General features: G+C 37.6%; 1 protein-coding gene across 3 annotated transcripts; it reads left to right on the top strand.

Moving 5' to 3' along the window:
* The first annotated feature begins 216 nt into the window (after positions 1–216).
* Positions 217–27,554, top strand: SNX16 (sorting nexin 16). Of its 3 annotated transcripts, XM_054818696.1 has the most exons (9): positions 247–296; positions 1,342–1,418; positions 5,146–5,604; positions 9,347–9,433; positions 13,006–13,154; positions 18,691–18,760; positions 23,260–23,396; positions 25,619–25,735; positions 26,023–27,554. In XM_054818696.1, exons 3-9 carry the CDS (start codon positions 5,233–5,235, stop codon positions 26,129–26,131), a joined length of 1,041 nt encoding a protein of 346 aa, XP_054674671.1. In that variant the 5' UTR covers positions 247–296; positions 1,342–1,418; positions 5,146–5,232; the 3' UTR covers positions 26,132–27,554. The 3 variants fall into 3 exon arrangements, with proteins under 3 accessions (XP_054674670.1, XP_054674671.1, XP_054674672.1); XM_054818695.1 differs by lacking the exon at positions 1,342–1,418 and having other exon boundaries at positions 217–296; XM_054818697.1 differs by lacking the exons at positions 247–296; positions 1,342–1,418 and adding an exon at positions 481–1,078.
* Positions 27,555–27,617: the final 63 nt, after the last annotated feature.

The raw sequence follows: 27,617 nt of genomic DNA on the forward strand, positions 1-27,617 counted from the left end.
GGTCCCAGCGGGCACCGCGAGGCCAAGGAACTACAGCACCCGAAATGCACCGCGGTCGAGCTTCCCGCCGTGAGCGGCCTCGCGCCGCCTGCCGGGAAGTGAAGGCCTTGCCGGGACTTGTGGTCCCTATGCGAACCCCGCCCCCCGCCACGCGCCGCAGGTACCAGCCCGCCCCCCGGCGCGAGGCATCGCGCGCCTCCCTTTGGGCGCGCGGAGGGGCGGGGCGGGGCCGGCCGAGGGGGAGGGGCGGCCCCAGCGGTGGCGCGGCAGAGGGAGGCGAGCGCGGCGGAGAGCAGGTGAGCGGGGGCGCTCACCCTCCCCTCGCTGCCCGTCCGGCAGGCGGGAAGGGGCGAGCGGCGCGGCTAGCGCCGAGGGGAATGAGGGAGGCAGGCGCGGGGGAGCTCGAGCTGGGGTGGCCGGGGGAGTGGAGCCCCGCCACTGCCCGTCCCGTCCCGTCCCACGCACGGCCGGTCCCCGCCGCCTCCTCGCCGCGCCGGCCGGTGGCGCAGCTCCCGCGCACCTGTGCGGAGGCGGCTGCAGAGGTGGCGCCGGCCCCCGCCCGTGGGGGGCGCTGCGGGCGGGTGGGCCTCCGCGCGGGCTGAGGCGCGGCCGGGGCCGGTCCCGCTCGGGCGGGACGGCGGGGACGGAACTCCCCCGGGGCGGGGCGGTGGTGAGAAGTGGCGGCTCACCGCGGAGGTGGTTCCTCAGCCGGCGCATGCTGTGAAAGCTGCCGGTTTCCGAAGCCTTGCGACTGGGCAAGGTTTGCCAGGCCGTGCAGCTGCGCCAGCCCGGCCCCTCCGGTACCGCTGGCTCGGCGGCCGCTCCTGGAGTTACGTAAAACAGTGCGAGCGGCGCTGAGCGAGCGTAACCGCCCGCAGGCGGGAGCCGCGTCCCCTCCGCGGCGGTACCGCGCACCTGGCGGACCCGTAACCGCCGCGCTGCGGGCGGCTGCTCGCCCCACGCCTGAGCGGGCTCCCTCCGCTTTAGGGCCGTGCCGGTCGCTGGTGGTTGACTGAAAGATAAATTCAGGTTTTGTTTGGTTTTCATCTGTGTCAGAACCATTAAATCACAGGCAGAGGTAGGCAACGTAAGCACATCTTACTCTGGAATTGGGAGGGGGTTACCTTCAGTTGTTTCAAATTTGGTAACAGATTCTTTGGGGTGGGAATTGTTCACCTCTGCCTGTGTGTGTATGCGAGGGGTGATAAATAGGCCCCAATTTTGAGTTCATAAACAGGTGAAATATATCATTAGCTTGATTAAAGTGGGCACAAAATTATTATTTTTAAAAAAATTTATAAAACCTAACTCAGCAAGTTGTTTCTTTAAATATTCTATTAGTTCTTCAGCTGATATTCCATGGTTGTGCTTAAATCCTAAACAAGAGGTCAGCCTGACTGCATTGTCCAAACACGGAGGTAATACATGTAACCAGATCACAAATAGTATTGCATAGCTAAAAGTCTTCTAAATCCAATTAGAACTGTTAAATAAGGATTGGTTTTTTCCTAATCTATTCTCCTTGAATCGCGTGGCTTACATGCTTCTCACTGAACATACAAACCATTAGCTTAAAAGGGTTTGGAATTGCGATAGCTGCAAGCTGGAGGCAAACCCTTTTTAAGTGGTTTCATTATAGCCTGTTTGCTTCACCCACAGAAAGGGAGGTGGCTGTTGTAAAAACCCAGTAGGGTAAGTTGGTGTCACGCTGTTTTTGTAACATGTGACGGTAGGGTTCCTGGGACTCTGTCCTATCCTGTTTCAGACTTAGCAGTTCAGTACTTCCAGCAAATGTTCTCTTCTTTTTATTTCCTTCTTAACTTACAGTTGGGAATCAAACTGAACCAAATACAGATTCTGAACAGGAAACAAATTTCTTAAAAAAAGTAAAGTAAGTAAATATTTAGACAAGAAAGAGAGTGCAGTTCCTGGATTATCTCTTAGGTGTCGTGAGCTATCTGTTTGCTCTGAAAGTTGGTGTGGTGCAATGATTCTACTGGTTTAGCGTGGTGATGTGTGAGACCGGTCCACGGTGAAGCTTGGGTAGTAGCAGGCTGCGTGCCTAAATGTTCCCTCGTTGCTGCACTGACATAAGTAAGTGATGTGGCTTGTCCAAAAGTGTTTTAACAGGTTATTTTCTGTTCCTTTTATTGCGTGAATTGGCAGTAAACTTCTGCATTCATAGGAAAGGCTGGAGTCCTAAGGTTGTGACCCTCATTTGAGCACTGTATTCTTTTTCTAATCTTTAGCCTTCATACAGTGCAAATTAATGCTGTTTTAAATCCTGTTGTGAGTCATAGCATATAAATATTTTAGATACTTGGAAATTTTCATACTTTTACAGTTTAAGATGGACTTACATAAATGTATTTATGAGTCTGATAAGTTCAAATGTAGTATCTTTCTTTTTCTGTTTTCTTGAAAAATATATCAGATTAAATGACATGGTGTGTCCTTTGCTCACTTGACCTGAAGCTTCTGTTACTCAAAGAATATTTTTCTGTTTTTCTTCAGAGTTTTAGGAATTATGAGTTACTGATAGAATCAACCCCTCTTATTTATCTATGAGTGTGTTTACTGTGTTAGTTTGAGTCAAGAATGTCCTTCAGAAGCAAGTACTGTGATCATCATCATTTAATATGCATTGGCTCACAATTTGGGGTGGTCTTGCAGTGTACAAAAGAAACTAAACCAGAAAATGCACCCTGGGAGCAGACCTAATGCAGTCCAGCTGCTAATAAGCATTCAGTTAATGGTACCAAATTATAGCTAGTCTGACATAAAAGTTGCTGAAACATGTATGGTATAGATGTTGGATTCTTAACACCAAGTGCTTTGCTCTGCAGGTCTGTGTTAAGGTGTGCTGCTTGCCAGTATAAGTACAGCCTTTCAGTAATGCATGTGCATTTAAGAGGAGTAGTAAGTATGTAAGTTCAAGATAGTAAGACTTGCATTTCACTTTAAAGAAATAAGTTCTTCTAGAAGAGAGACTGTTCAAGTTACTGTAACTGGTGAAAATGTATCCTTTTTTTTATTATTATTCCACCAATTCCCAGGTGATCTTCACCAGGTTCCCTGCGATGTGGGCTTATTTTCCTTTCCTAGTTCAGATTCATAAAGTCATGCAGCAGACTATAATAACCACTTTTTTATTTACAGATCCTTTGATTTGTTGCAAACCTGGACTCAGTTGGGTTCTTCTGTTCATGCCTCCCAGGAACATAGCTGGGTGGGACGTTCTTTAAGGGGATGCTCAGAATTTCTTATGCTGGTAACATGGAAGAGTCACTTAAGTGGCAAGTGAAAAAGGAGTTCCTTGTTCTGTATTTTGTACAGACTAGAATATTGCTAGAGAAAATCTACCAGAGAATACTGCATGTCTTGATATTTCTACATCTATTTAAAAAAACTATCAGAAAGTTTATTGTTTGAGGCAGAAAACATTCGCTTATTGAGATACATGTGGAAAAAGGGATTTGAATCTTAGTCTAGCTCCAGGAGAATGTCTTGTCTCCAAGACAGGTGTGACTTGCTTCTTTCAAACTGCGTGAGGCTGAAGCAGGTCAGCTGTCTGACACATGGAGTTAAGTCACACAACCACGCACAGGACTATGCTGCAATAGAAGCTGCTGGATAGTCCAGATCCTGCACCTGACCAGCAAAGTCAGTCAGCAGGGGTTTATCATACTGACATTTCTGCTCCCTCGGATGTTGCCAAGTGTCCAGCCTCACCCTGCAGTGGAGCAGAGGTGTTCCCACAGAGACACTGCCAGTTTGAAATTGTTCTTTTTGGTCATGTTCCCTGAGCTTTCTGACATACAGTGTGTGAAAATTTCCCTACGTAGCTGAAAGAATGAAGAAGTTTGGGTTTTTTCCTTCACTCAAGGAATTCTTTCAAGAGCATTTTTCAGTCTGTCTTGTTGATGCTGGTTCATTTCATATTTATTTCCTTGTTCATATTCTCTAAGATTTATTTAGAGCAAGAGAATGAAAGCATCACTTCACCCTGGCAATTAGGAAACTCATTTGGTTTTTGCTTCAGTAGATGATTGATTAAATATATATATATGACACGAATCAGGTTGATGGTTTCCCATTTCACAGCTGCCTGCAGCCAGTTGATTGGTATACTTGATTGGTATACTCTTGGGTGAAATAGGTGGTGACTCAAATCCTATTAATCCAAAGAGGTGGCCTCTAATTTGCATCTTGTAAGAGCTCCTCTTTGGGTATTTTGTTAAAATGAGGAGATGGTGCTTTTTTGGTAGCTTGAGACTGCTGTCTTAATTTCCTTTTGCTTTTTTTTAGAAATGTACACACGTGCACACAAAAGATTAATTTTGGCTTGAAATGGTTTTCTTGAAGAAAAAATATCAAATCTTTTATTTATCTTTTTTTCCCTTGAACTTGTTTTTTCCATTTTAATCTGTTGGAATGGAAAACCAGCTGCTATTACAACACTGCTTTTGATGTGCGTGCTTGTAAAACTTAATTGCTCCAATTCAGGCTACAGAAAATGTGCCCAGTTAACATCGTTACAAATGTCTGCAGCATTATATGCAACAGAGTTGTTTTGAAAAAATATTTTCCTTGAAAACAGACCCATCGTACTTAGGTGAAAAACATATTTGCATATATTACATATTCACTGAAGTTATTTACTGTGTTGTCTTTTGATTCATGTCATGCGTATTATTGCATGCATGTTTGGCTCATGTAGTCTGCTCTGGATATCTTACAGGAGCAATCCTGAGAAATGCTTTTGTACTGTTTATGCTAAACAGTCAGTAAAACTACACCAGCTTCTTAGATTATGCCTAAAAGTTGCTGACTTATGATTTAAATGCTATTTTGCTTTATTGCAAAGGACAAAAAGATTTCTGTTTTTTGTAATTATACTTTAACTTTCTATCATTTTTATTTTAATAGCTGTGAAAGGCGGAGAACTCCTGTAAAGATCTCCATCACATTATAGAGATATAATTGAAAAGCAGCATTCTATATGAAGCAAAATTCATTATGAAAATATTTAACCATCAATACTGCGATGTACTATCTCAGTGCTGTTACAGATTCTTCCAAAGCAGTATCTTAATGTTGCTTTCACCTAAAAGTTACAACAGTATTTTCTGTCCTTCACTGCAGATACTGTTCTTGAAGAGAAAACATGGCTTATAAAGTGAATCGACCTTAAACTCCTGGACCAAGAACTGAGGGGGTTTTTCATGAAGGATGGCAACACCATACGTTCCTGTTCCTATTCCTATTGGAGGTTCATCATCCAACTTTACAAACAGAAACCAAAGAAGTTCTTCTTTTGGGAGCATCTCGACGAGTTCCAGCTCCTCAAAAGGACAGCTGGAGGACTCTACAATTGGTAGTTTTAAAAAGATGAGCGTGCCTGACCAGATTGGTTCTACGTCATCTGTGTGTAGTAGTCCACTTGTTAGGACTAAATTTACAGGTATGGATACATCCATAGAATACTGTACTCAGCCCGTAGAAGAAGTAGAGGAGAATACAGATTCCAGGAGCTGGGAAGATCGACCGTCCACGCCTACTATACTGGGTTATGAGGTGATGGAGGAAAGGGCAAAATTCACTGTAAGTTTTGGGGATAGTGTAGTTCATCCTGTAATGACAAGATAACAATTGAATGTACCTTGCATTTTCTTTCAGTAATTAATCCTTTAGAACTACCAATGTAGCTTCAAAGTACTGCTGTCTGACAGGAAAGTATTATTCCCATTATACAGGTGGGAAAATTGAGACTCAGAAGCAATCTTTCCTGTAATTATGTGCATGGAATAGAAAGGATTCATTCTACTTCAGGTATCACTTTCCGCTGGAAAAGTCAGGAATTCCTTGCGAAGTTACAATTCCCCATGAAATCTAACTTGTAGAAGTTCTGGATAGTTAAACATCTTAAATAAAATGTAGTCTTTTATTTGAAATAAATGATAAGACACCCTGATATTTACCTTTTGCAGTTACTAATAACATACAACATGTGCATTAAAGTGCAAACACGTAGTTTTCAGCTTCATGCATTGCTAGGTTTAGTTTCTAATAAAGGGAAATCTGTTCAGAAAACATCAGAGTGAGTTGTCACATATGCACTGTCTCATGACAGAACACCAGTTTAACTGATTTGTATTGATTTTTCTCAATGTACTGTAGCTGGTAATTCAATTTTTTTTACATGCCATAAATATATTAAGGCATTTGTGCATTTATTTTTGTGGATGTGGTTGAAACATTTCTTTGAGATAATTCAGCAGTGCTTGTGGGACTGATGAAGTTGTTCGTTACTAATTATTTATTAATTATGTTACTTCAGGAGAACATTAATCACAAATAGATAAGGAGGAGGAAATAGCAGACAAACTTTTTTTCCTCCTATTTTCTTTTAGATTAGAAAAGGGTATAAGCTAATGCCTTTATGACAGTTCAAATATACTAGTAAAATCATCCAAGTTCTTTCTGCAACAGAATTAAATAATTCTACTTTTTAATTATTTGAGAATGATGGCTTGTCTTGTCGTAAGTTTTTCAGTTTCTAACATCTTCATGCATGGTAGCATATGAGACGAGCCAATTATTTTTTTTACGTGTAGATGAAAAGATTCCTTTAAAATAATACCTTCAAAACTAAACCAATGATTGGTATTGTTATATTGACAAAGATTAGTCTGAAAATATGCCAAAGCATATTCCAGTGTGCATGTAAGATGTTATTCAACAGTAGAATTGGCATTACAATGACAACTTTGAGTTCTTATTTTATGTAGAAGACCAGATTACAGTATAAATGAAACATGCTTCATCGTTAAAATGCTTGGATGTATTTTTGCTCTTTCTGAATTCACTTCTGTTGCTGTGTTTCTGAAAGCACATAGTTAACTGTTTGTTTTCAGTTGCATGTTGAAAATAAGCTTGCTATTGTGCATTAAAACCAGCAAGTAATTAGTCCTAGAAATTTTGGTTGCTTCTACAATACAAAATCAATGAGGTGAAAGACAGTGGAAATTAAGTTGAAATCACCTGTAAAAGAGGAGACTTGCTGAAGTTTTTTTAATGTTTGTTAGCATCTCATAATTCCCAAAAATATGAATCTGAATTGCTTAAGCTGAGTGATGTACTGACTCAAGTCATGTTGGAGTACATAGCTGCTGAAGCTTATGAGAGAAAAAGCCTAGGTTGAAAAACATCTCTGTTGTAAGCAATTGATCTCAAATGAGTTGGCAGTCCTGGAATGTTCAATTAGCATTTTTTTTTTAAACCAACTAGAAATGATAATGAGATGCTGAATCAGCCAGAAATTGTTGCTAAATATTGGCATATTTTCATTGAATATTTTGTATTTGTGGAATAAGGCAATTCAGGATTGACTGGAATTACTTGAATTTTTGAATTAATTTGTAGGTTCTTTTCCCAAGACCTTGTGTGAAGGAACTGACAGTTTTGTAGTACTCTAGTTTTTCTTGTTTATTAATTACAAATCTTAAAAAGGAGGGGAAAAAAACCCACCCAACTTGTTTGCAACTTTGGCAAGAAAACCAAAACTGTTTGTTTCAGGTTGACTTTTTTTTTTGTCAGTGGTCAGGAGCTGATTGTGCTCCTTATTACAATTAAATTGACCATAACTTATAAAGAGTTTTTTTAAGTTGTCTAATCTTTACTTGGAAACCATTCAAAGTGAGGGTCAGACTAACCGGATTTTTTTCATGTGTGCATTTGTAAGTAATGCCTTTGCGGAACTTCTAGTAGAATGAAAGAATAGAATACTGATCAAATAAATCCTCAAGCTTATTCCAAAGCTTCAAGTTCCACGTTTTACTGTGTACTAGCAAAGAGTCTTCACAATTTTATATTGGGTTCCGCTTATGAAATTTTCATAAAACTGTTTATACTTTTGGTATGACAAGAAAGCTGAAACATTTGGACAAACTTTTATACAGAAACTGCAAGACAGAAGAACTACATTTTAATGCTGGCTTCACAGGCATGTCTTGCAGCATTAATTTTAAAAGCTAATAGCTTTTTGTTAATGACTGAAGTATTGCCTCTGTCGCAGTCCATGACTTCCACAGATGCTGCTACTTGAAAGTGGAATTCTGTGTTTAAAAAGTAGATAAGTACTTGCTAAGAAATTGCTTTTAATTTGCATTGTAGTTATCTGTAGTTTGTGTAACTGCCTGCGACTTAATATATTATAGAATACAAAAGTGCTAAAAACAGTCTCACACATGTACAGAAGTTGGCTAGCATTGGGGTTCTTACATGCTGGGACTGCAACAAGAAAAATACATCTATCAGTTAAGACAACCTGCTGTGAAAACGTGAAATACTAGGAAAGATTTTACTATGGAACGGGTTAGAAAATGTTTTAAATAGAATTTGGTTAAATGTCTGTAAGGGATAGTTCATCATTATGATTCAAAAAATACCTTTTTCTTCCTTGTATTTTATTTAACTAGAGAATACCTAGACTGAGAAAGCTAACTCTGTACAATCACAGAGCTTCTTTTTCCTTACACTGGAGAAAGTAAGGTTGTGACACGAGAACCCTTCTTTCCTAGACACTATTTAATATTTTGTAGTTGAAATTGTGTGGTGTTAGATTAGTTTTGTCCAGGCATTTGAGTATCAGTCCTCCTAAAAGGTGGTAGTATTATTATATCTGTTTGCTTTTAAGTAGGAGAATGGTACTGCTGTGCTGTAGTCTTGTTAAATCTGATTCAAAGGATACATTACTTCAGTTCTACAGTGCTAGTATAATTGTTTTGATGCAGTTATCTAGGGAAGTGGTCGTACTTTGCCTGGAAAGACAAAACCTAATGTTCAAGACAAATGGAACCAAAGCAGGATGTTGTTTTTATCCTGCATCGCTTTTCCTTGTGAAGCAAGTCAGAGGAGACAATTTAAAACAATATAACACACAGTAACTAATTACTACAGTGATCTTAAAACCAGATTGGTCTCAAGGATTAATGAGTAAGACTGTAATTCAGCAAAGGTTAAAGTAGATCACTAAAAAATACTTCACTTCTTTGATAGCCGAGACTTGTTTTTTCCTGGGGAAGAAATCTCAATGCAGTTTCACAAACCCTTTCTTATAGACAGTAAATTGTTAAATTTATTTAGGAATTACAGAAACTCCTTCCTTAAATTCTGAAATTAATTTATACTGCTTGTACTGATAATTATTTTTTTAAATACAACTAAGGATCTTTTTTAATCCACAAGTTTTGTTTCATTAAGAAGTAAAGGATAATTTCAGCCTTCCAGCCAATGCAGCGTGAAGTTGTGCACGTTTTTCTGATATTTCTGTTTTTCCTCACAGGTATACAAAATACTAGTAAAAAGAAGTCCAGAGGAAAGTTGGGTGGTTTTCAGACGGTACACTGACTTCTCCAGGCTTAATGACAAGGTGAGAACTATACTCTCGTAAATTCTCAGTTAAGTTTCCTCATTCTTCTTTCATGTTTCATTTTCTTTGTGTCTCACATTTTTGTCACTTTCTTCTTGCTTTTTTTACTGCATAGAAAACACATACTATTTTAATGATTGAAAAACATGATTCCTCATTTTTTTAAGATACTTGAAATAATAACTACAGCTAGTGTAAAGAAGATATTTCTTCATCTGAAGCTGTGTGCTCCATACTTTGTATTTATTCCTAATCTATGTCATAAAGGAAATTAATAGTTGTATCCCCTACAGGGAAATAGAGCTAGAGACCTGTGGTTTTTTGCAGGAATGATCCAATAATTATTCAGTCCTTTTCAGTGCAAGAAACTCTGCTTTCTTCATGATAAAACTGAAGTTTCATGAACATAAGAGAGTCTTTGTGTGTTGGTCAGTCTTCAGTTGTTATCCATGTCTTCAAAGTTAATTGTGAAATATTACATCAGATCTTTAAAGCTGATGGCAGAGACACCACGTAAATAAGAGTTCTGGGTCAGGAACTTAATATTTTTAGAACATTTGAAAGCAAAAAATGTTTGTCTAAAAAGCACAAGGTTCTTGAATTGGTAAATAGCGTTTGACTATTGCATTTACCATTATTACTACAGAAGCATAAAATTAGAAAAACAGAATTACACTTTTCTTTGTTCACTGTTAGTAATAATTTTTCATTGCAAATTTAACACATTTTCATCTATTGTGTTCTTTCATATTCAAACTTGTAACTTTTTAACACTCCCTTTTTTTTTTACCTGTCGTAAGGGATTTTTGGTATACCTTTCCTTGTCCTTGGATGAATGTGGCTAATTAACTAAGGACTTAATTCTGCTGAAATTTTGAATATGGACTTGAACTTACACATTTTTCTGGGTTCTTGATTTGATCTATTTAGATATATTTTTAGGCTACCTTTAAAACACCAGTGCAGTCTAAAACTACCAGAAATTGTTGAATGTGAATTAGTTTAGAGATTTCTTTCTAATGAAATTTTTGTGTTTTAATTCAGCCTATCCTAAATTAGCGACTGCCTTGGTATTGGCAAAAGCCTGACTTCTTTTGAGATGACGATGTTCTGGGGATTTCAACTCAAAGAAACTCAAGTCATATAACTGTTTGCTAACAGCAATAGCTAAAGTTCTATAAATCATTAGAGACAGAAACATGGGAAGGAGGCAGTAAAATAACAGAATTATTACTTGAGAGCAAACTATACAAAGCAAATAGTGAATGGTACAGCAAAGACTGAAATACTGTCTTTTGCTTTAATATTAACAAATAGTTAATCTTAGTGGATGTTGGAACATGACAGAATTTGAGGGGTTAGAAGCAAAGGCTAAAATACAAACATTTGGCTAGGTGCATAGGTTTTGTTAAGAACACCTAGTGGATTGGAGAAGTATGTGAAGAATACTCTTCTGTCCCGAAAATGGTGGGAAAAGAACTTTGTAAAGTTTATCACTATGCTGCTAGAGATGTTGAACAAATAATGAAATGGCCAGTCTTAAGAACCAAGAAGTTGCCCATTTCTCCCTGAGACTGTGCCTCGTGACAGGCATAATCTATCACATGATGATGTAGGGGAGAGACATCTAGAAAAGATGCTGGATCCAAGCAAGCGATCCCAGCCAGCATAACTTGTCTGACTCACAGTTTTTCCTGCTGTGTCTGAGGAGCATTCAAGAAAGAATGCCCCAGGACTGTGATGTTGAAAGTTAGTCTGCTGACAGCAGCTAGCTTTCTCATATTCTCTTCATCCACAAAAGGAGTAATCTGTGGGTAGGCATATTCTTTCCTTAGAAATAAATTACATGATCTCCATAACCAGACAAGTGAAATTACCATTAAGTAGAAATCTGTGTGGTCAAAAAGCTTTCCCAGCAGTGGTTATCTGTGGTCCTCTCTACAACTAGCACAGGAACTCATTTTGTTATCTTTTCTGGGTTCAGCTGTATTCAGTATTTTATTAACTTAAGAGGGGTTGTGGGACATAGAGGATACTTACATGTATGGTATTAATGATAACTTGGTAAGAGATGAAGGAACTTTGGATGACCAGGCATAAATTTAAAAATATCAAGAAGAGTCTAATAGCAAAAATTCAGTAAGAGAAGATGAAAACATATACTTAATTATTTAAACACAGAAATAAAGAGCAAGGCTTTGACAATAAACCATTCTATAAATAAGAAACTAGTAGTTATCATCAGGTTATTTGAATATACAATACTTGTGATGTTAAAAAAGCACCCTTCTTGTTCTGTGAAATGATACTTCAATGAGCAAGGGTGATCCACTAACGTGGTTCTTCCTTTAAACTGTGTAGAGAGATTCTAGCTGAAATACAGTATCTGTTTTTAACTTCTGAAAAACTTAATCTACTAGAAGAGCTACCCATTAGCTTTTTCCAAGAGTCCATAAAGAGTAGTTAAATAAATCTTATTGTCAGAAGGCTTAAATTTTGCTGTGCAAGGATGAAGAATTATGTTGTGGCTATGTAAACTTTGAGTGCTAAACTGTTTTCCAGGCAGATTCTGGAATCCCTGTCACTGGAACACTCATACAGATAAATTAGGTGTATACAGTACATCCCTGACAGAAGTTGGCTTGATCCTGTCCTCAGAAAAAGATTAAACAATTCTTCTGGCAGTTGGAGGAACATTAGATTTTATAAAACCTGTTTGTTTTTTCCTGATGGTTGCAAATCCTCTTTGAGGTTTTTCTGTCTCAAGCATCCCTTCTAAGAAAAGGTATCTAAAACTGGTTTTTTGAAAGCATTAATATTTTTTTAATTTTCATGAATATTAGAAAAATAATGAGTGGGCATCCTTGGATAGGCCCATCATTATATAATTTTATGCTTCCATTCACTTGCATATTTCATATCTGAATTCAAAGAAAAATTTTAGGTATTTCTGACGTTGAGTATACCCCATTATTATTTAAGTAACTCAAAAATACAGTTTTGGATGTTACTACTAGGGTTTGAGCTGCATCCACGCATATTGAAATTTCAGTGTTCTGGGTGTATAAGGAGCTGCTCTACACTGGAAGTATCTCATCTGTGTCTTATTCATTCTGCTTCTCCCCCAAAAAAGACAAGTTGTAGATCTGTAATAGGATTTTATGTATCGTATTTATATAGTACTTATTATCCTGAGTACTTTAGAAGAAAGACCACTGAAATGCTTAATCATCTGATACCTTTTACTTACATACTTTTCTTATTTACTGACTCAAAAGCATTAAATATCAAAATCGGAGACATTAAATAACAAAGCAAAGTTCTTTGTTCCTATTTTTATGTGCTAAATTTGTGGTGTCGTTTGTGTAAGGCAACACAGCAAGTGACAGAACTGTGTCCACAGTTTATGCTATAATTTGGATTGTACTTACGGTTGAGACTTACCTTGTGCTTGAACTTAACAGAAGACAGAAAGATCCCATAATGCTGAGTAAAGTCAGTGCCTGTGTCAAATCCAGTATTTCAAGCCTTTTTTCTTGGTTTTCCTCATTTGGCTTTGATTTCTATTTCAGCTGAAAGACATGTTTCCGGGCTTTCGGTTGGCCCTTCCACCAAAGCGCTGGTTCAAGGATAATTATAATCCTGACTTTTTGGAAGATCGACAGTTGGGACTACAGGCATTCCTTCAGAACCTAGTAGCTCACAAAGATATTGCTAACTGGTATGTGATTAAATTTTGCTTGTGGATTAGGATTTTTTTTGTGTGTTCAAACTCCTCATAGAGGCTTCCAGACTCTAGCAACACAGTAAGGAATGTCATTAATGTGCATGTTGTGCATTTGGTCATTATGTGAGTTATTTGGTGTCCTATTAAATTAATCCCATCTTAATCTAAGCAAAAAAGGCAGATTGCACTATTTTGAATAGTATATGGTTAACTACTAACTAACAGTTGTAATATTTAACATGTTAGACTAATGCCATGTTTACTCATGAAACAGTACTTCTGTGTGCTGAATGCAGAATTGATATATTGTTAATTTATATTGAGATTAAGTGTTAGGCTATCATAATGGAAAGTACCTACTCTGTTACATGTTTAGTTCTTAAAATGTGTATTAAACTATAGGTTTTTAATTTACATGACATCATAGTAAGAGAACTACCTTTATAGAGTGCTTTACATAAGTAAATGTAAACCACAAATCAAAAAAGGCTTAAGAAGAGTCAAAAAACCAGAATGTGCTTAAGCAACAAAGTGCAGAAATCTCTTTGAACAATACCTTTTTTCATACGAAGTGGAAGATTCTTCCAAAGATGTAAGATGAGTACAACATAATTCTGGCAAATGAAGTGTAAAATCATTTTAATATAGGCCAAAAGAGAATTTTAGTGAGCAAGCTGCTAGAGGCAGAGCAGTTGGTTCTAAAAAACTTTTCCAACACTAGAAATAAAAAGTTGTGAGGTTGCTGTACCAGAGATTCTTTGAGGAATAGGTCAGCGGAACTGTCTTCATCTGAAACTTCATTAAAAACAAAGTGTGTGAAATTCTCTAGAACAGTCTTCCCTCAAGAATTTTAAAGGAACTAAAATGTAAAATTGCTGAGCTGTGGTGTGAGACCATCGAATGCCCATATTTACTTTACTTTTTAGTAGAATGACTATTACTACATTTGGCACATTTTTATAAGGCATTTAACTGTTGAGTCTGGAAAGCAGAGATTAGTAAGTCTGACTTTTGGTACTGTTTGTAATAAAAAAAAAAAAGTGGTAAGCAGGTAAATAAAAATAATACTTGGAAAAGCAATAAGGTCTTTTGCGGAGGGAAATCTATCTAACAAGTAGGTTTGAAAGAGCTCGTATAAAATGCTTGAAAGGCAAGGGGAAAAAGATTGATGGAGATTTAGGAGTATTACATATGGAATGCCGGATCACAGTTCCGGACACTTATGTTCAGAATATCCAGAAATTATCCGGAAAGGGAATGAACAATGAGATCATGAAGTATTGTAGAAGGATCCTGAGGCACTGAGTGACTAACATTAATTTTTATGTCATGAAGTGCAAAATGACAGTAAGTATGTAAATACAGAATCATAAACTCTGGTTTTTACAACCTGGAAAATAACTGTTGGCATTGATACCATTTTCTGAATCAGTTTAGTATTCAGCAACATTCAAAAAGTTGCATAAAAATTGTTGAAGAGGAACTCAGAAAAAATGTTAATGCTGTGGGAATCTGAATTGCACTTGCACGTAGTCCCTGTGCTAAAACACAGCATTCAATTTCAAGAGGATCTGCTAGAAGTACAGAGAAAAGCAAGCAAAACTAGATGAAGCTACAGACAGACTTACCTGCAAGAAGAGTTTTGTTCTCTTTAGTCTGTCGTCTTGGGAAAGGGCTGGCTAAACAGGACATATGAAATCATCAAGGGAGTAGGGAAGGTGAGTAAAGAATGTTAGTATTTTGGATGATTCATAGTCAGCTCTCAATATGTCACACTGAGTTGTGAAGCTTTGTTGTGAGATGTCAGAGACAGAAAGCTTAAATGGTTTCAAAAAGAAATTGGGATCAACCTGTGAGTTTCTCTGTCATTGGCTATTAAACATGATTATGTGGATGAAATATGTGGCTGAGAAGTTTTAAGAACTTCCTGATTATTGAATTACACAATGATAGGTGTGTCAAAAAAAAAAGGAATTATTCTGTAAATGTCACTTATGCTGCTGGAGACAGATTAGTGAGCTGGATGGACTTTTAGTCTGCTTGAATAGATCTGGAGGCTTTATGCTTGATGATGGTCCATATTGGACAAAATAGCGTTTGTCATGATTTAAGGCAAAAAACCCCAAAACATAATTTTTAGACTGTATCGCTAATCAGATACAAAAGGGAATTTAAATGTTTGTGGAATCAGTTTGTATTTTGCTTTAATGAACAGATAGTTAACTGTGGTTCTGAGGGAAACTCTGATCTTGGCTGTGTCGGGCTCTGCATGAAAATTAAGTTTATTAATAAACTTTATTGGTAGGGCTTATGTTTTAGTGTTTGGATCTACGGAAGGTCTGGATTCTCAGGAAGTGATTAAAACTAGGGAGATTTGATGTGTCTTATTTTTTACCCACTTACCAGAGAATAAAAGTTACTATTAATGGAAATTAATATTTGCACCTTACCTGAGCAGTGGTGAGCATCTGACCCTGCTTCCTCCTTAAAAGCTCACCATTTATTTCCACAGTTTTGCAAATAAGTCAAACTACTTGGGTTTTTTCTCTTTGTAGAGGAGTCTCTCTTGTTTCTCTTTACACATTTTATTATCATTGAGATATATTGACAGTAGGAAATTCGCCCTTCAGGGATAGGAGACCTCATTTGGTACACTTATATTTTAATAAAACTAGATCCACAAAGTAGTTTAAAGATGAAAATGTAGGATGGTATGCAGGTGACTAAATTTAGAGTCTGCGTTTTATGGATTGCTTCTCATATTTTGCCTTGTGTTGAAGATTCAGTGAAAGATCGAATTGAAATCCACCCACAGAGCTTAATGTGTTCAAGAAAATTTCATAAAACCCATAAAGTGGGAGAAAGAAGTTTAACCTGCTAAACAGAACTCAGCTGGTGAGTCTGGTCAGGGATCCTGTGTGTGGTACTGCCCCTTGCTGCCCTGCTTAATGCTGGTGTACCCTGGCATTGCTGCCTCTCTTAGAGAGGGATGGCAGCTAGCACAGGAGCAAGGAAAGAAGCCCTGCATGGCAATCTCTGTTACAGGATGTAGAAGACTTAGATGATGCTTTTAAGGCAGAATTTTCTCTTATTTGTTAAATGAAAGGAAGAGGTGTAACATGTGGAGGGGAGAGCAGGGGCAAAGCAGACTCTGCTAGGCTGCAAATTAATGTTTATGCCATCAGCTGCATATTTTAGATAAACAATATTTTTAGTGACTTGGTAGCTTTAAGTTTCTTGACCTCCTCATGTAAAATAATGAATCTACAGCTTTCAATTTCGAGAAGTTTTGAAAACTACAGAAAAAGACACAGTTTTCTGCCAGCAGCTGTAGGAAAAACAAAACAAAACAAAAAAAAGGTTTGACCTTACGTAAGTAGATGATATATGTAGATAGGATGTTTTTGCACATTTATTTTTCTGGATGGTTTCTTTTTCACTCACAAGCATTACTGCATGTTATACCATTTTAATGTTATGTTACCCTTTAATAATACAATAAAATTACTAGCAAAATGTAGAAATTAAATACTTTTAAAATATGTTTGAACTGAGCTATGTGAATAAGGATGAAGATATTGAAGAAAAATAATGAGCAGAAGTGTTTCCACATAATGAATTCTTCTGCATTAGGCATATGTGAGTTCATTTAGCATGTTTATGAAAAGAACAATTCAACCATTAAAAATTGGACATAAGCATCATGTTGGAAAAGGGTCACTTCAAACAGATTAAACTATATGGAGAGGAAAAAAACAACCCTGCTTTTCTCCTGGAAAATGTACTTTATATGCCTGAATAACTTTTCTTTTGGTTTGAGGTTATGTTTTCTAATAATTTAACTGACTTGTTACTATCTATCATTTTTTGTGCTAAGTGGAGTGATAATTTTGGTTTAAGTAGCAGAATTTTTTTATTATTTGTTTGAGTGTGTGGGAGAAGCTGTTTTAATAGTACAGGTTTAGGCTATGGCTTGCACAGATCATGGATTGATTAATGTAAAACAGTGGAGAGGGCTTGAAATAAGAATGTATTATCACATTTGCCACATAGATCAGGTGGGGGAAGGAATGATCGTGATTATAGGAGAATTTTTTTCAGGTTGGTGTAAAGGCTGATGAGGTCAAAGTGGATACAAAGACAAGAATTCTCACCAACTGTTGGCCAGAAAACCACACAAATATCTTCACATGTGCAATAAGCAATTGAAAGCAGGCTTACAAAAATCCAACAACAGAATAAAGATTCAATGTATTTTGGATAAATATTCTTCAGAGCCTTTCTAAAGCTACAAGCGATGGTATAATCAATGATTAGTGTTAGCTGAAGAAATTTCTCTCCTCATTTTGCTTGCCAAACCTGAAGCTGTTTGATTAGATTGGTAGCTGGGTAAAAGTTTCCTTTTTTGTGTTTGTACTTTGCATCTGCCTCAAATGAAGAGAATGAGCGGAAGGCAGGAAATTACTTCCTTTTGCCCTCAGTTTCCCGTGGGACTTAGGTGGGAGGAAGAGACAGGGAATTAGTTTGGCTTCACATCTTCCATTTTTGTGCATTCATTGCAGTTAGGAGGTGATTTAAAAATTTGTAGTAGTTAGTGCAAGCACAGAATTGCAAAGTTACTAGTTCCTAATTTATTGTGAGTACAGTATTCTGATTGGAGGTTATTTATAGACCAATGAATACAACAGAGCGGGAAAGTCTTAGAGAGGTGGGTGAAGGAACATGAGTGGAGATATCGAAGAATTCTGTGAAAAGTAAACTTGGAAGATAGAATGAGCAAGATGCTCAAAATACCCTGTAGTAAACCACAGGATTACACATACTTCCTTCTTCTGGCCTTTGCAAAACAGTGCGTGGAGGGGGATGACAAGTGTTACACAATATTAAGTGCATTAGTTTGAAATGTATGTTTAGACGTGCTATGTAGTATATCCATGGCACATAAACCTTGTCATTTCTTATACTTTTATAACTTCTTATTCTTTTATATTTATATACACACACTGTTATATAAAAATTACATACTGTGTATATGTCAATGGATTACGATCTTAGCAAAATGGAGACACATAAGCATGTTGCAGTACCCATGCTTAGTTCCACGGATAGTTCCTGAAGGGATCTGCATCTGGATCTTAGCAGTATACTTTTTCATCCATCTTTTAATATTTATTTTTCACCAGGAGAATTTTTCAAACCTTTTCAATACCAAACTGATAAACTTGATTGTCAGTTGTCATGTAGCAACAAATTCTATGAAGATTTGAAAAATCGTGTTCTAAATGGACTTACTCTCTGTTTGAAAACTCTAAGTGTACTTGTGCAACTTCTTAAGTCACATTTTAAATACTGTCTCTGGTTAACACATACAACTGAGACTTAATAGTTAACATCATTTTGAATACTTGGGAGTAAATTTGAGGATAGATGTTTGTGTCCCTTAAAGAAATACTGCCCTTGTATGATTGTATTTAAGTGTAGTTGCTTTTTTTTGTACTTCAAGTAATTCACTCTCTTTTACTTGGTAAAGTCTTGCAGTGAGAGAATTTCTTTGTCTGGATGATCCTCCGGGTCCTTTTGACAGTCTAGAAGAGAGCAGGGTAAGTGCTATGTAACATGATAAAAGCAGAATGCAAAAGGCAGTAGTTGTCGGTAGAATATTGTAAAATCTGCTAAATGGTATGGAATGAAACATTTATTTCTGTTCTGTCACAAAAATTTGCAAATGCATTTCTCACACTGACGCGGTCTGATAATTGGTGTACACTGATAATCTTTGATTGCTGTACTTCATCCCTATCCCAAGATGTAATCTCTTTCTTTTTGCCTTTTATGAACAGTGAATGAAATTTGGGTGTAAAGCAACTACTGAATATAAGGAGAGTTTTTTTGTAGGTTTACATTCAACACGTTATCATAATTCGTACAGGTGACTTCAGGTTTTGCAGTAAAATTTTTCTTGCTCTGAAATGTAATGAAAGGGTTAATTTTGACCACCAAAAATAGTGTTCTTGCAGATAACTAAGTAATGTCAAGTAGTGTTGTAAAACAGCAGCCTTTCAACGTGCATATGAGCATATTGAACAAATACCGTATGCTGCAGCCTATTTTATTAGAAGTAGGTTTCGCTGGCATGCAGAGGCTGTGTGAAGTCTGTCTAGAACAAGTAGTCTTAGCTTTCTTGCTTTATAGAATAAAATATGTTTCGGAATTGCACGTACATTGTTAATACTGCAGAAATTATGGATGTTAAGTGATGCTCTTAAACTAAATCTATATTTACCAGTTTGTTTTGTATGTAAGTGGGAGTGCCTTGGCTCTTCTTACTTTACTGTGTACATCTGAAGGATTTGGTATGGTTTTTTGTGTAAAGAGCTTATATTTGATGTCTGTAGAATCATTTTTCATCATAGCTATTTAAGTTGATGAAAAGTAATAAAAATTACAAGAATTATTTAGATAATTAAGAAATGTAAGTACCTTCTTCATAGAGATTTTGATCATGTGTACTGTGATGAAGTTTCAGGGTTATCCTTCCACCATAGAAATTTAGACAAACTATTAAAATAGCTGTGCTGTTGTAGTTTTGGCTATTAATAATTTCTGTAAAGTTGTTAGAGGCAGCTGTCATAAAATTCTGGTCTCCAGGGGATACCCCACCTTATTACAGAGGTTGAGGTTGGAAGGGACCTCTTGACATCATCTAGTCCAACCCTCCTGCTCAAGCAGGGTCAGCTACTGCAGGTTGCCCAGGGCCATGTCCAGTCAGGTTTTGAATATTTTACAGAGGAGACTTCACAACCTCTCTGTGCAGCCTGCTCCAGTGTTTGATCACCGTCACAGTAAAAAAAAAAGTTTTCATGTGTTCAGATTGAATTTCCTGGGTTTTTAATTTGTGCCCATTGTCTCTTGTCCTGTCAGTGGGCACCACTGAAAAGAGTCTGGGTCCCTCTTCTTCGTTCCCTCCTGTCAGGTATTTATACCCATTGATAAGATCACACCTAGCCTTCTCTTTTTCCAGACTGCAGTCTCCCAGCTCTCTCATCCTCTTCTCACATGAAAGATGCTCAAGTCCCTTAATTATCTTTCATTATGATATTTGAATCATGAGACCTGGGGTCCTGGTGGGCAATGAGCTGGAGATCAGCCAGCTCCCTCAGCACTCATGGGTGCAACCTGTCAGGCCCTATGGTCTTACATATGTCCAGTTTGTTTAAGTACTTCTTGACCTGGTCCTCCTCCACAGAGGGTAAGTTTGTCTTGCCCTTCCTTATCTTTCCCTCTGGTTGCAGAGGTCTGGGATTCCTGAAGGCTGGTCTTACCAGTCAGGACAGGCAAAGATGGCATCGAGTAACTTCACCTTGTCAGTGTCATTTGTCCTAAGTTCCCCCACTCCATTTGGCAACAAGCACTTGGTTTCCCTAGCCTTCCTTTTGTTGATTATGTACTTACAGAATCCTTTCTTGTTTCCTTTCATGTGCCTTGCTGGATTCAGCTCCAGGTTGGCCTTCACTTTCTTAATACTGTCCTTGTAAGATCAGACAGCAGCCCCGTACTCCTCCTGGGTCACCTCTCTGTTTCCACCGCTAGTACGCTAGCTTTTTATGTCTTGAGTTCAGTTAGGAGTTCCTTGCTCATCCATACCTGTGTTTGACTTCCTGCTTGTTGAGCTGGACCTTACTGAGCTTGAAGGTGGTGATCCTTGAACATCAACTAGCTCTTCTGGACTGTCTTCTCTGCAAGGCGGTTTCACGTGGATTCTTTCTTCCAAGCAGATTTCTGAAGAGATTGAAGTCTGCTCACCTGAAATCCATAGCTGTGGTCCTGATTTTTGCCCTGCTCCTGCCTGTCAGGATTCTCAATTCCTACATATCAGAGAGCATCTATATCCATCCCTCAGTTGTTTTGGGTTTTTTCTAAACAATGCCCAACTATGGGACAAGTGCTGTGGTTCACGTACTTATTCCTGGAGTTCATTTTTAAAGGTATCTCAAAAATCACTTCTGTTTCAACTTACTCTTGTCATACAAAGTGCTGCAAAAAAAATTCTGTTACTGTTTTCCTGATAATGGAAGATACAGGTATCTTCTATTTTTTATGTCTATTCTATTATTCCAGTTCAAGAAGGACTTGCCAAAAAATTTATTTTTGAGGGGGAGGGGTACAGGTACTTCCCTCACTAGAAATCAGTTAGGCTTTACAGAAGTTTAATCACAGAAATGTAGGCAAAATATTCACTAAGGCAATCTTTTCTGTCATATCCTTGGTAATTGTTTCTACAGGTCCTCTTCCAGCCATCAGTGTTTCATGATCCACTGCAGAAGGAAGTGAAGCTCTCTTCCAGCTTGCCTAGTTCTGTTGCCCTTTCAGAACTTACAGGGAAAATTGGTCCCACCTGGGTATTGGAAGGTACCAAACTCCAGGTGTCCAGCTCTTCAAGGAGCAAGATATCTCTTTGCGCACAATTCCCTGATCGGTCTTTCTCAGCTTCGATTCACCCTTCTGCTATTACGGCATCCTTCAGAACATGGCAATGTTTTCTTGTGCAGTTGTGTAACTTCCTTTCCTTGGGCAGCTGATACACAGATTGCAGCTAGAGATGAGTTTTTCCAAAAGGCTTTTTTCCAGTTCTCATATAGAACAATGAAATAGTTCACAACACTTGTGGAATACTTTCAGTTGTTCTGTGAATAGGGAAAATTGCATTTGCATAAACCTAAAGGTAGAAATAATATAACTTAATTATATTCTTAAGGAAATAATGGCCAATTTTCAGTTAGGACACCAGGACTTCTGAGCAGTTTTACAGAATACACTAGAATTTGCTTGACTGGCTTGGATGAAAGAGGATGACTGCTTAACTGGAATGCTAAAATGCTGTGTGAAGAATGAATTGCATCCCATGTGTTCTTGTCTCTAGTAGATGTGAATTAAGCTGTAGCTTATCTGATGATTTGTCTTCATTGCCTGTCAACCAAGATAAGTTTGCTGAGTCAATAAAATAAATTAAAACTCAGGGGGAAAAAAAAAAAGGTTATTGGATTGAAAAACACTGCATTTGTTTGAATTGTATAATTACAGGAAAACTTAACATTTTAAAGCAGCTGACAAGTCTGCTTCAGTTAAAGCAAAGAACAGTATCTTATTGATGTTTGTAGCCCTTTTTAAAGCTTTAGGAAAAACAGTGTCGTAATAGCATTGTTCTTAACTGAGCTGATATAAAATGTTTATATTCAATGGATTCTGTGAATTAGTGGTTAGTTGCATGTAAAGTTAAGCCAAGAAAGCCTCCTGCGTGGGTTTCTGATTTAGCAAGAACATGTAAATTATTAAATCCAAATTGCCCATTACTGTTGGTAGCCATGCTCTTTCCAGTAATAGATCAGCAGGCTCTGTGCCAACGCTTCTGTCTCTCCCTGCATTCAGTGGGTATTGCATTATACGTTGGCCCTTCACACTGTCAAATTCATCAGGGTGTACTATATATACATGTCATGCTCAGCAGAGTAACACAACATACTTAACCATGGTTGAGTAGTTAGTGTTCCTGGCATTTCATTAAACTTTTTCAAAATGTTTCTGTATTGGTCTTCTGACTCATCACTGTCATATTTGTAACAGCTGTTTGATACAGAACTGTACAACTCTCTCTTTATCCTGGGTAAGGGAAGAACATGCACTTTATCCAAATATTCCTAGCATCTTGGGAATAATTAATACTTTGACTTTCAAGTCATGTGAAAGCAAAGCTTATATGAAGGGAAAGGGGAGTAGGGAGTTCGGGTGATGTTCCACGTAAGCAAAAAGGTTCAGAATTAGGGACTGCACATCAAAGGAGAGAAACCTCTTTCTAAAGTCTCTTGTGAGACAAACAAATGATGCAATAAAGTATTTGCACTGCAGTGTAAATAATAAATTCAGTGTTCAAAGAAAAGCAGCACTGTTATATTAAGGACAGAACTTAATTTTATATAGCTCTTTATAGTACTCAATACAAAGAAAATCAGCTGCAATTCTGTTACAGGTTGATTTTTCTTTTAGAAAAATCAATAAAGGCCACTGAAGTTAAATGGAGGATGTTCTTAAATTTGTCTTTCAGGCTTTCTGTGAAACTCTGGAGGAAACAAATTACCGTCTACAAAAAGAACTGCTTGAAAAACAAAGGGAGGTTGAATCGCTGAAGAAATTGTTAAGTGAAAAGCAACTTCATATAGATGCTATTGAAAGAAGAATTAGGTATGTAGAAATTTTATGGGGTTTAGGAGTTTCTTTGCATGAAGGCATATTCTCTATATAGTCATAAGCACCAGCTTTAAATGTATTCTTGGAAACAATTTTCCCCACGTAACCACACATAAAGCAATATTTTCTGTAGGCTCTTTCTTATATGCTGGCTAAAAAGCTGTTGTTTATTACAAATAACTGAGAAACTGTTGTCCCATCTTTTTCCCACTAATGTAACTGGGATTATGTTTCCTAATCCTTTAAATCCTGTAGAGTTAAGGCAAAGATACTCTTCTGCTTTTGAAGTGGCCTGCTAGAGGTGAGAGCAGTGGAAAAACTGCTTAGTTACAAAATTCCACCTGTAGTCAAATCTTTGACAGAGCATAGTGATCAAGCGATTATATGTCTGTATTAATGTCTTTAACTTTGTTCTGAATTGCCTGGAATGATGCCACAGATCGTCCCTTTAAATCTAAGGGGGAAAAAATGGTGGAGTTTTATTAAAAAAAAAAATTTACGGTGTCTGTTTGCTAAATTTTGTAACAAGTCCAGGGGAGTTGATGTTGGGCTATTCAGTGTCCTGCTAGACCTGCTGAGTCAGTCACTGTGGGATTTCCTTAGCAAAGGAGTACATTCCTGTGGTCCCTGTAGAAGTTATTTTAATGCTGCTTGGGTCATTGAGTCTAGCATATCCAGGTTGACTAACAAATGACATCTTTGGGTATAAGGCTTACGTGAACTACGTTTGGAAAAGGATTTAAATGGAATTGTGGCTTAACAAAAATTCTGATCTGAATGCCATATGCAGTTTGTCACTTACTCCTGAAGGCAAGTAATTACATTTGAAAGGTGCTTTCCCTGTTTGATGTGAAAGTTCTGACTGCTGCTGGCTTAAACAGTGAAATAGCCAATAAAAATGAAGTAACTTGCATTTGGCTAAAATATGATGATAGGAAATTCTGTGTGACTAAAAATAAAATAAGAAGGCTTGAGTAGCAAAAAGGGATTTCAATTTTTAGCACTTTCCCTGAAGATAGATTTTTTTTTTAAACACAAACACCCTGCCAGTTTCCCAGACATTTAAAATTATTGAAAGTCAGCCAAGTAATATCTGAAGTCTTAATGGAAAATAACTCCTGTGGTTTTTAGTTGTAAAAGTTACCAAATAAACCTGTGACCTTGTTTAAGAAATTCAGCTTGTCTGATGGGAATTGAACCCAAAAGAAACGGGTCTGTCTTTGGCCTTATTGAAGTGCAATTTTGACCTGATGGTCCAACAAGAATTAAGCACCTTCTGCCTTTATGGTCTAAAGGCCAGGTACCTAAAATCTATGTGAGGTAGGAGGGGACAATTGGATAAGGCCTCAGGCTTGTAGCCCTTTACGTATCATACTGGATTTGGCCCAAACATAGGCTGATAATCACGTTAGATAATACTGCTGAGGGTAAAGCACACATCACCTGAAGTGTATGCATTAAAATAAAACTACAGAAACAATAACAGAGTAATTTAAAAAGAAGATGAAATGTCGTATCACATTCAACACAAAATTGTTCGCAAGCTTTTCTTTCCAATTCAAGTGGCAGTTTTCAACACTAAATTGATGTTTTCCACACAGAGCAGTACTTTGGCAACGGGGGGGGGGGGGGGGGGGGGGTGTTTATAATTTTACATGACCATAGTCTCATTTTTAGCCAGGCTAGTCGAACTGCCAACTCATGTTCCTGTTCAGAAAAAAATTACTACCTGTATCTCTTTAATGAATGGAAAAATGTATTGCTCTGAAAGTTAATATGTGACTTTAAAGTTACAGTGAGAAACTTGGGAAACTATTGAAGAAATCTTTTTATCATCCTGTCTGTTTTCCTTCTGACTATGTTTTGCTTATCCTTCTGCCATTTAGGCAAGACATGTGTGTGGCTTAGGTCATCTGCTTGTAATTTCTTACCTGAAATCATACTCACTCCTCTGGGACTTCGATTTTGTAAAGCTACTAAATTGTGATGCAACCAGAGGATTGAATTTAGTTTAGGAATAAGCAGCAGGAGCAAATAAACTGTTTAAATAGCTATCCAGTGCAAGCCCTGCATCTCCGTCGTAATAAAAGCAATAGGGCATGTAGGAGTGAGATTGATAGGTTCCCAGAAACTGCAGTTTAAAACGAAACAAACCGCTCTTCAGTGATGAATGTTTGCTGTACGGATTGGTGGTACTCTGTTCTTATTTGTTGTAGGGATTTATCTTTAGGAAAAATGACTCGTCAAATGTCAGGAGAAGAAAGTGAGTGCAGTGGTGAGGTGGAGTCTTCTGCAGTAGAAGCAGACCAGGGTACTCTGGGTGAGGACAGCTGGTAAGTACTATTATTTTACTTAAAATATATTTTAGTTTTTCTTAAAGTCTGTTTTTAAATGTTTGGTCTTGTATAAATTCTGAACAGCTAAGGCATTCAGCATCTTATTGCACCTCTCTGTAGCTATCCCATGTTTCATAAAGGCCCTCAGGATAGAAAATTTTAGATCTGGAATAAGTGGTAAGTTGAACAAGCTTTGTAAATGTTCTGTGGATTGCAGGCATAAAATGACTAGGGAGAATCATATTAGTTTCTGTTTGACAAAGCTTGTTGATGTGTTGTTGCAGCTCAGATAAAGAGAACCATGAGGCATGCTGGAGTGGCTCTTTGGCTGAAAGTTCTGTGCCAGAAATTGAAGTCGCTGAAGTAGCATATACTGCTGATGAAGAAGAATAGATCGGTAGCAGCTGCTGTTACCTGGGAAAGGTTCATGTTTGGGACATACGCTGTGGGTAGGGGCGTACAGTGGCTGTGAAGAATTTACAGCAAAGAGCGAGAATGCACATATTGAATGTTTACATAAATCCTTACAAATTATTAATGTAAGAAATATACCCAGTGCTGCTTTGATTTCAGTTTTTATCTAGCCTTTATATATTTAATATATTAAAGTCTAATAAGGGCTAAAATCAGCTAAAGTTTAGATAGTGTGCATACACAATTTGGCTGACTTTCCTAGCGGAGTGACGAAAACTTCACGTTAAATCACCAAATACATCCAACTAGCATGTCATATGTTGCCACTAATGTGACGCATTTGATGTGTTCATCTGTTTGGTATTTGCGTTTTCATATTCTTATAGCCATAAATTAATGCTTGTTGAAGTAAAAATGGACTCATCTTACGTTTAATAAGAGTGTAGAATGTGTTGGTTTTAAATCCTGAAGTTGAAGAGTATTTCTCTGAAAATTTTAATGCAATGCAATAGGAAAAGTTACAGTACCAAGAGAAAAGTACTTACGAAACGGGATTATAGTTGAACATTTTAAAAAAAAAAAAATGGTCATTTTTTCTGAAGGAACTAATACGAGACCCCCAAAACACTGTGTATTTTCATCCCAAGATAACATGCTGTAATACTTTTTTGTTTGGTAATGCTGCTTTTAAAATCTGGGATACCTTTGCTATATACCCATGTAACAATAAAATCGGCGAGTTTGCCTTTTCCTTGGAACACTACCTCTTACCATCTTGCTAATACATTCACGTTTGTTTAAAAATATTCCAGATTATATGGAAATGACTGAAAGACTTGTAAAGAAGCCATATTTTTTCCTGCACAGTGTGTAACTAGATTGAATCTAGTTGCGATGTATTTTTGTTTCGATATATTGTACACATGGGGATATTGCTACATATGTTCTATAGCCTATTTTTCAAAATGTATTAAGACAGGAGATGCACTTTATAATTAAGACTCCATTGTGCCAAGTTCAGTTGGCTAATTGGTTGAGAAAGGGGAGTTGCAGGGAGAGGATTATGTAGTGCCTTTTTGTATTTTACTTGTCCATTACTGCAGAATTTTGTTACAGTGCTCTGGGTCAGCTCTGTGGAATCTTTGATGCAGCTTGTTTCTGTTCTTCACTTATTTACTGAAAGTGCCTTGTTTTATTCTGCTTTTCCAATAGGAAGAATGCCATTTTGTTTTAATTTTTTTTTCTTCGCCCTACACCACCCACATCGTTGTTTAATGTTGTCAATATGCAGTGTCTTTGTGCTGGAGTTTTCAAAGGGAGCTTTGTACTTCAGGCGGTGCATACAATGACCTTTATGCAGAACTGTATAAACCTTCCTGGCGAAATAAAACTATGGACAAAACACCTGTCTTCTCTTTTCCATTGCAGGAAAAAAAAAAAGTTCAATGCCTTGTCTAGTAAAAGG

Source organism: Grus americana, chromosome 2 (genome assembly GCF_028858705.1).
Source record: "Grus americana isolate bGruAme1 chromosome 2, bGruAme1.mat, whole genome shotgun sequence".
NCBI lineage: Eukaryota > Metazoa > Chordata > Aves > Gruiformes > Gruidae > Grus > Grus americana.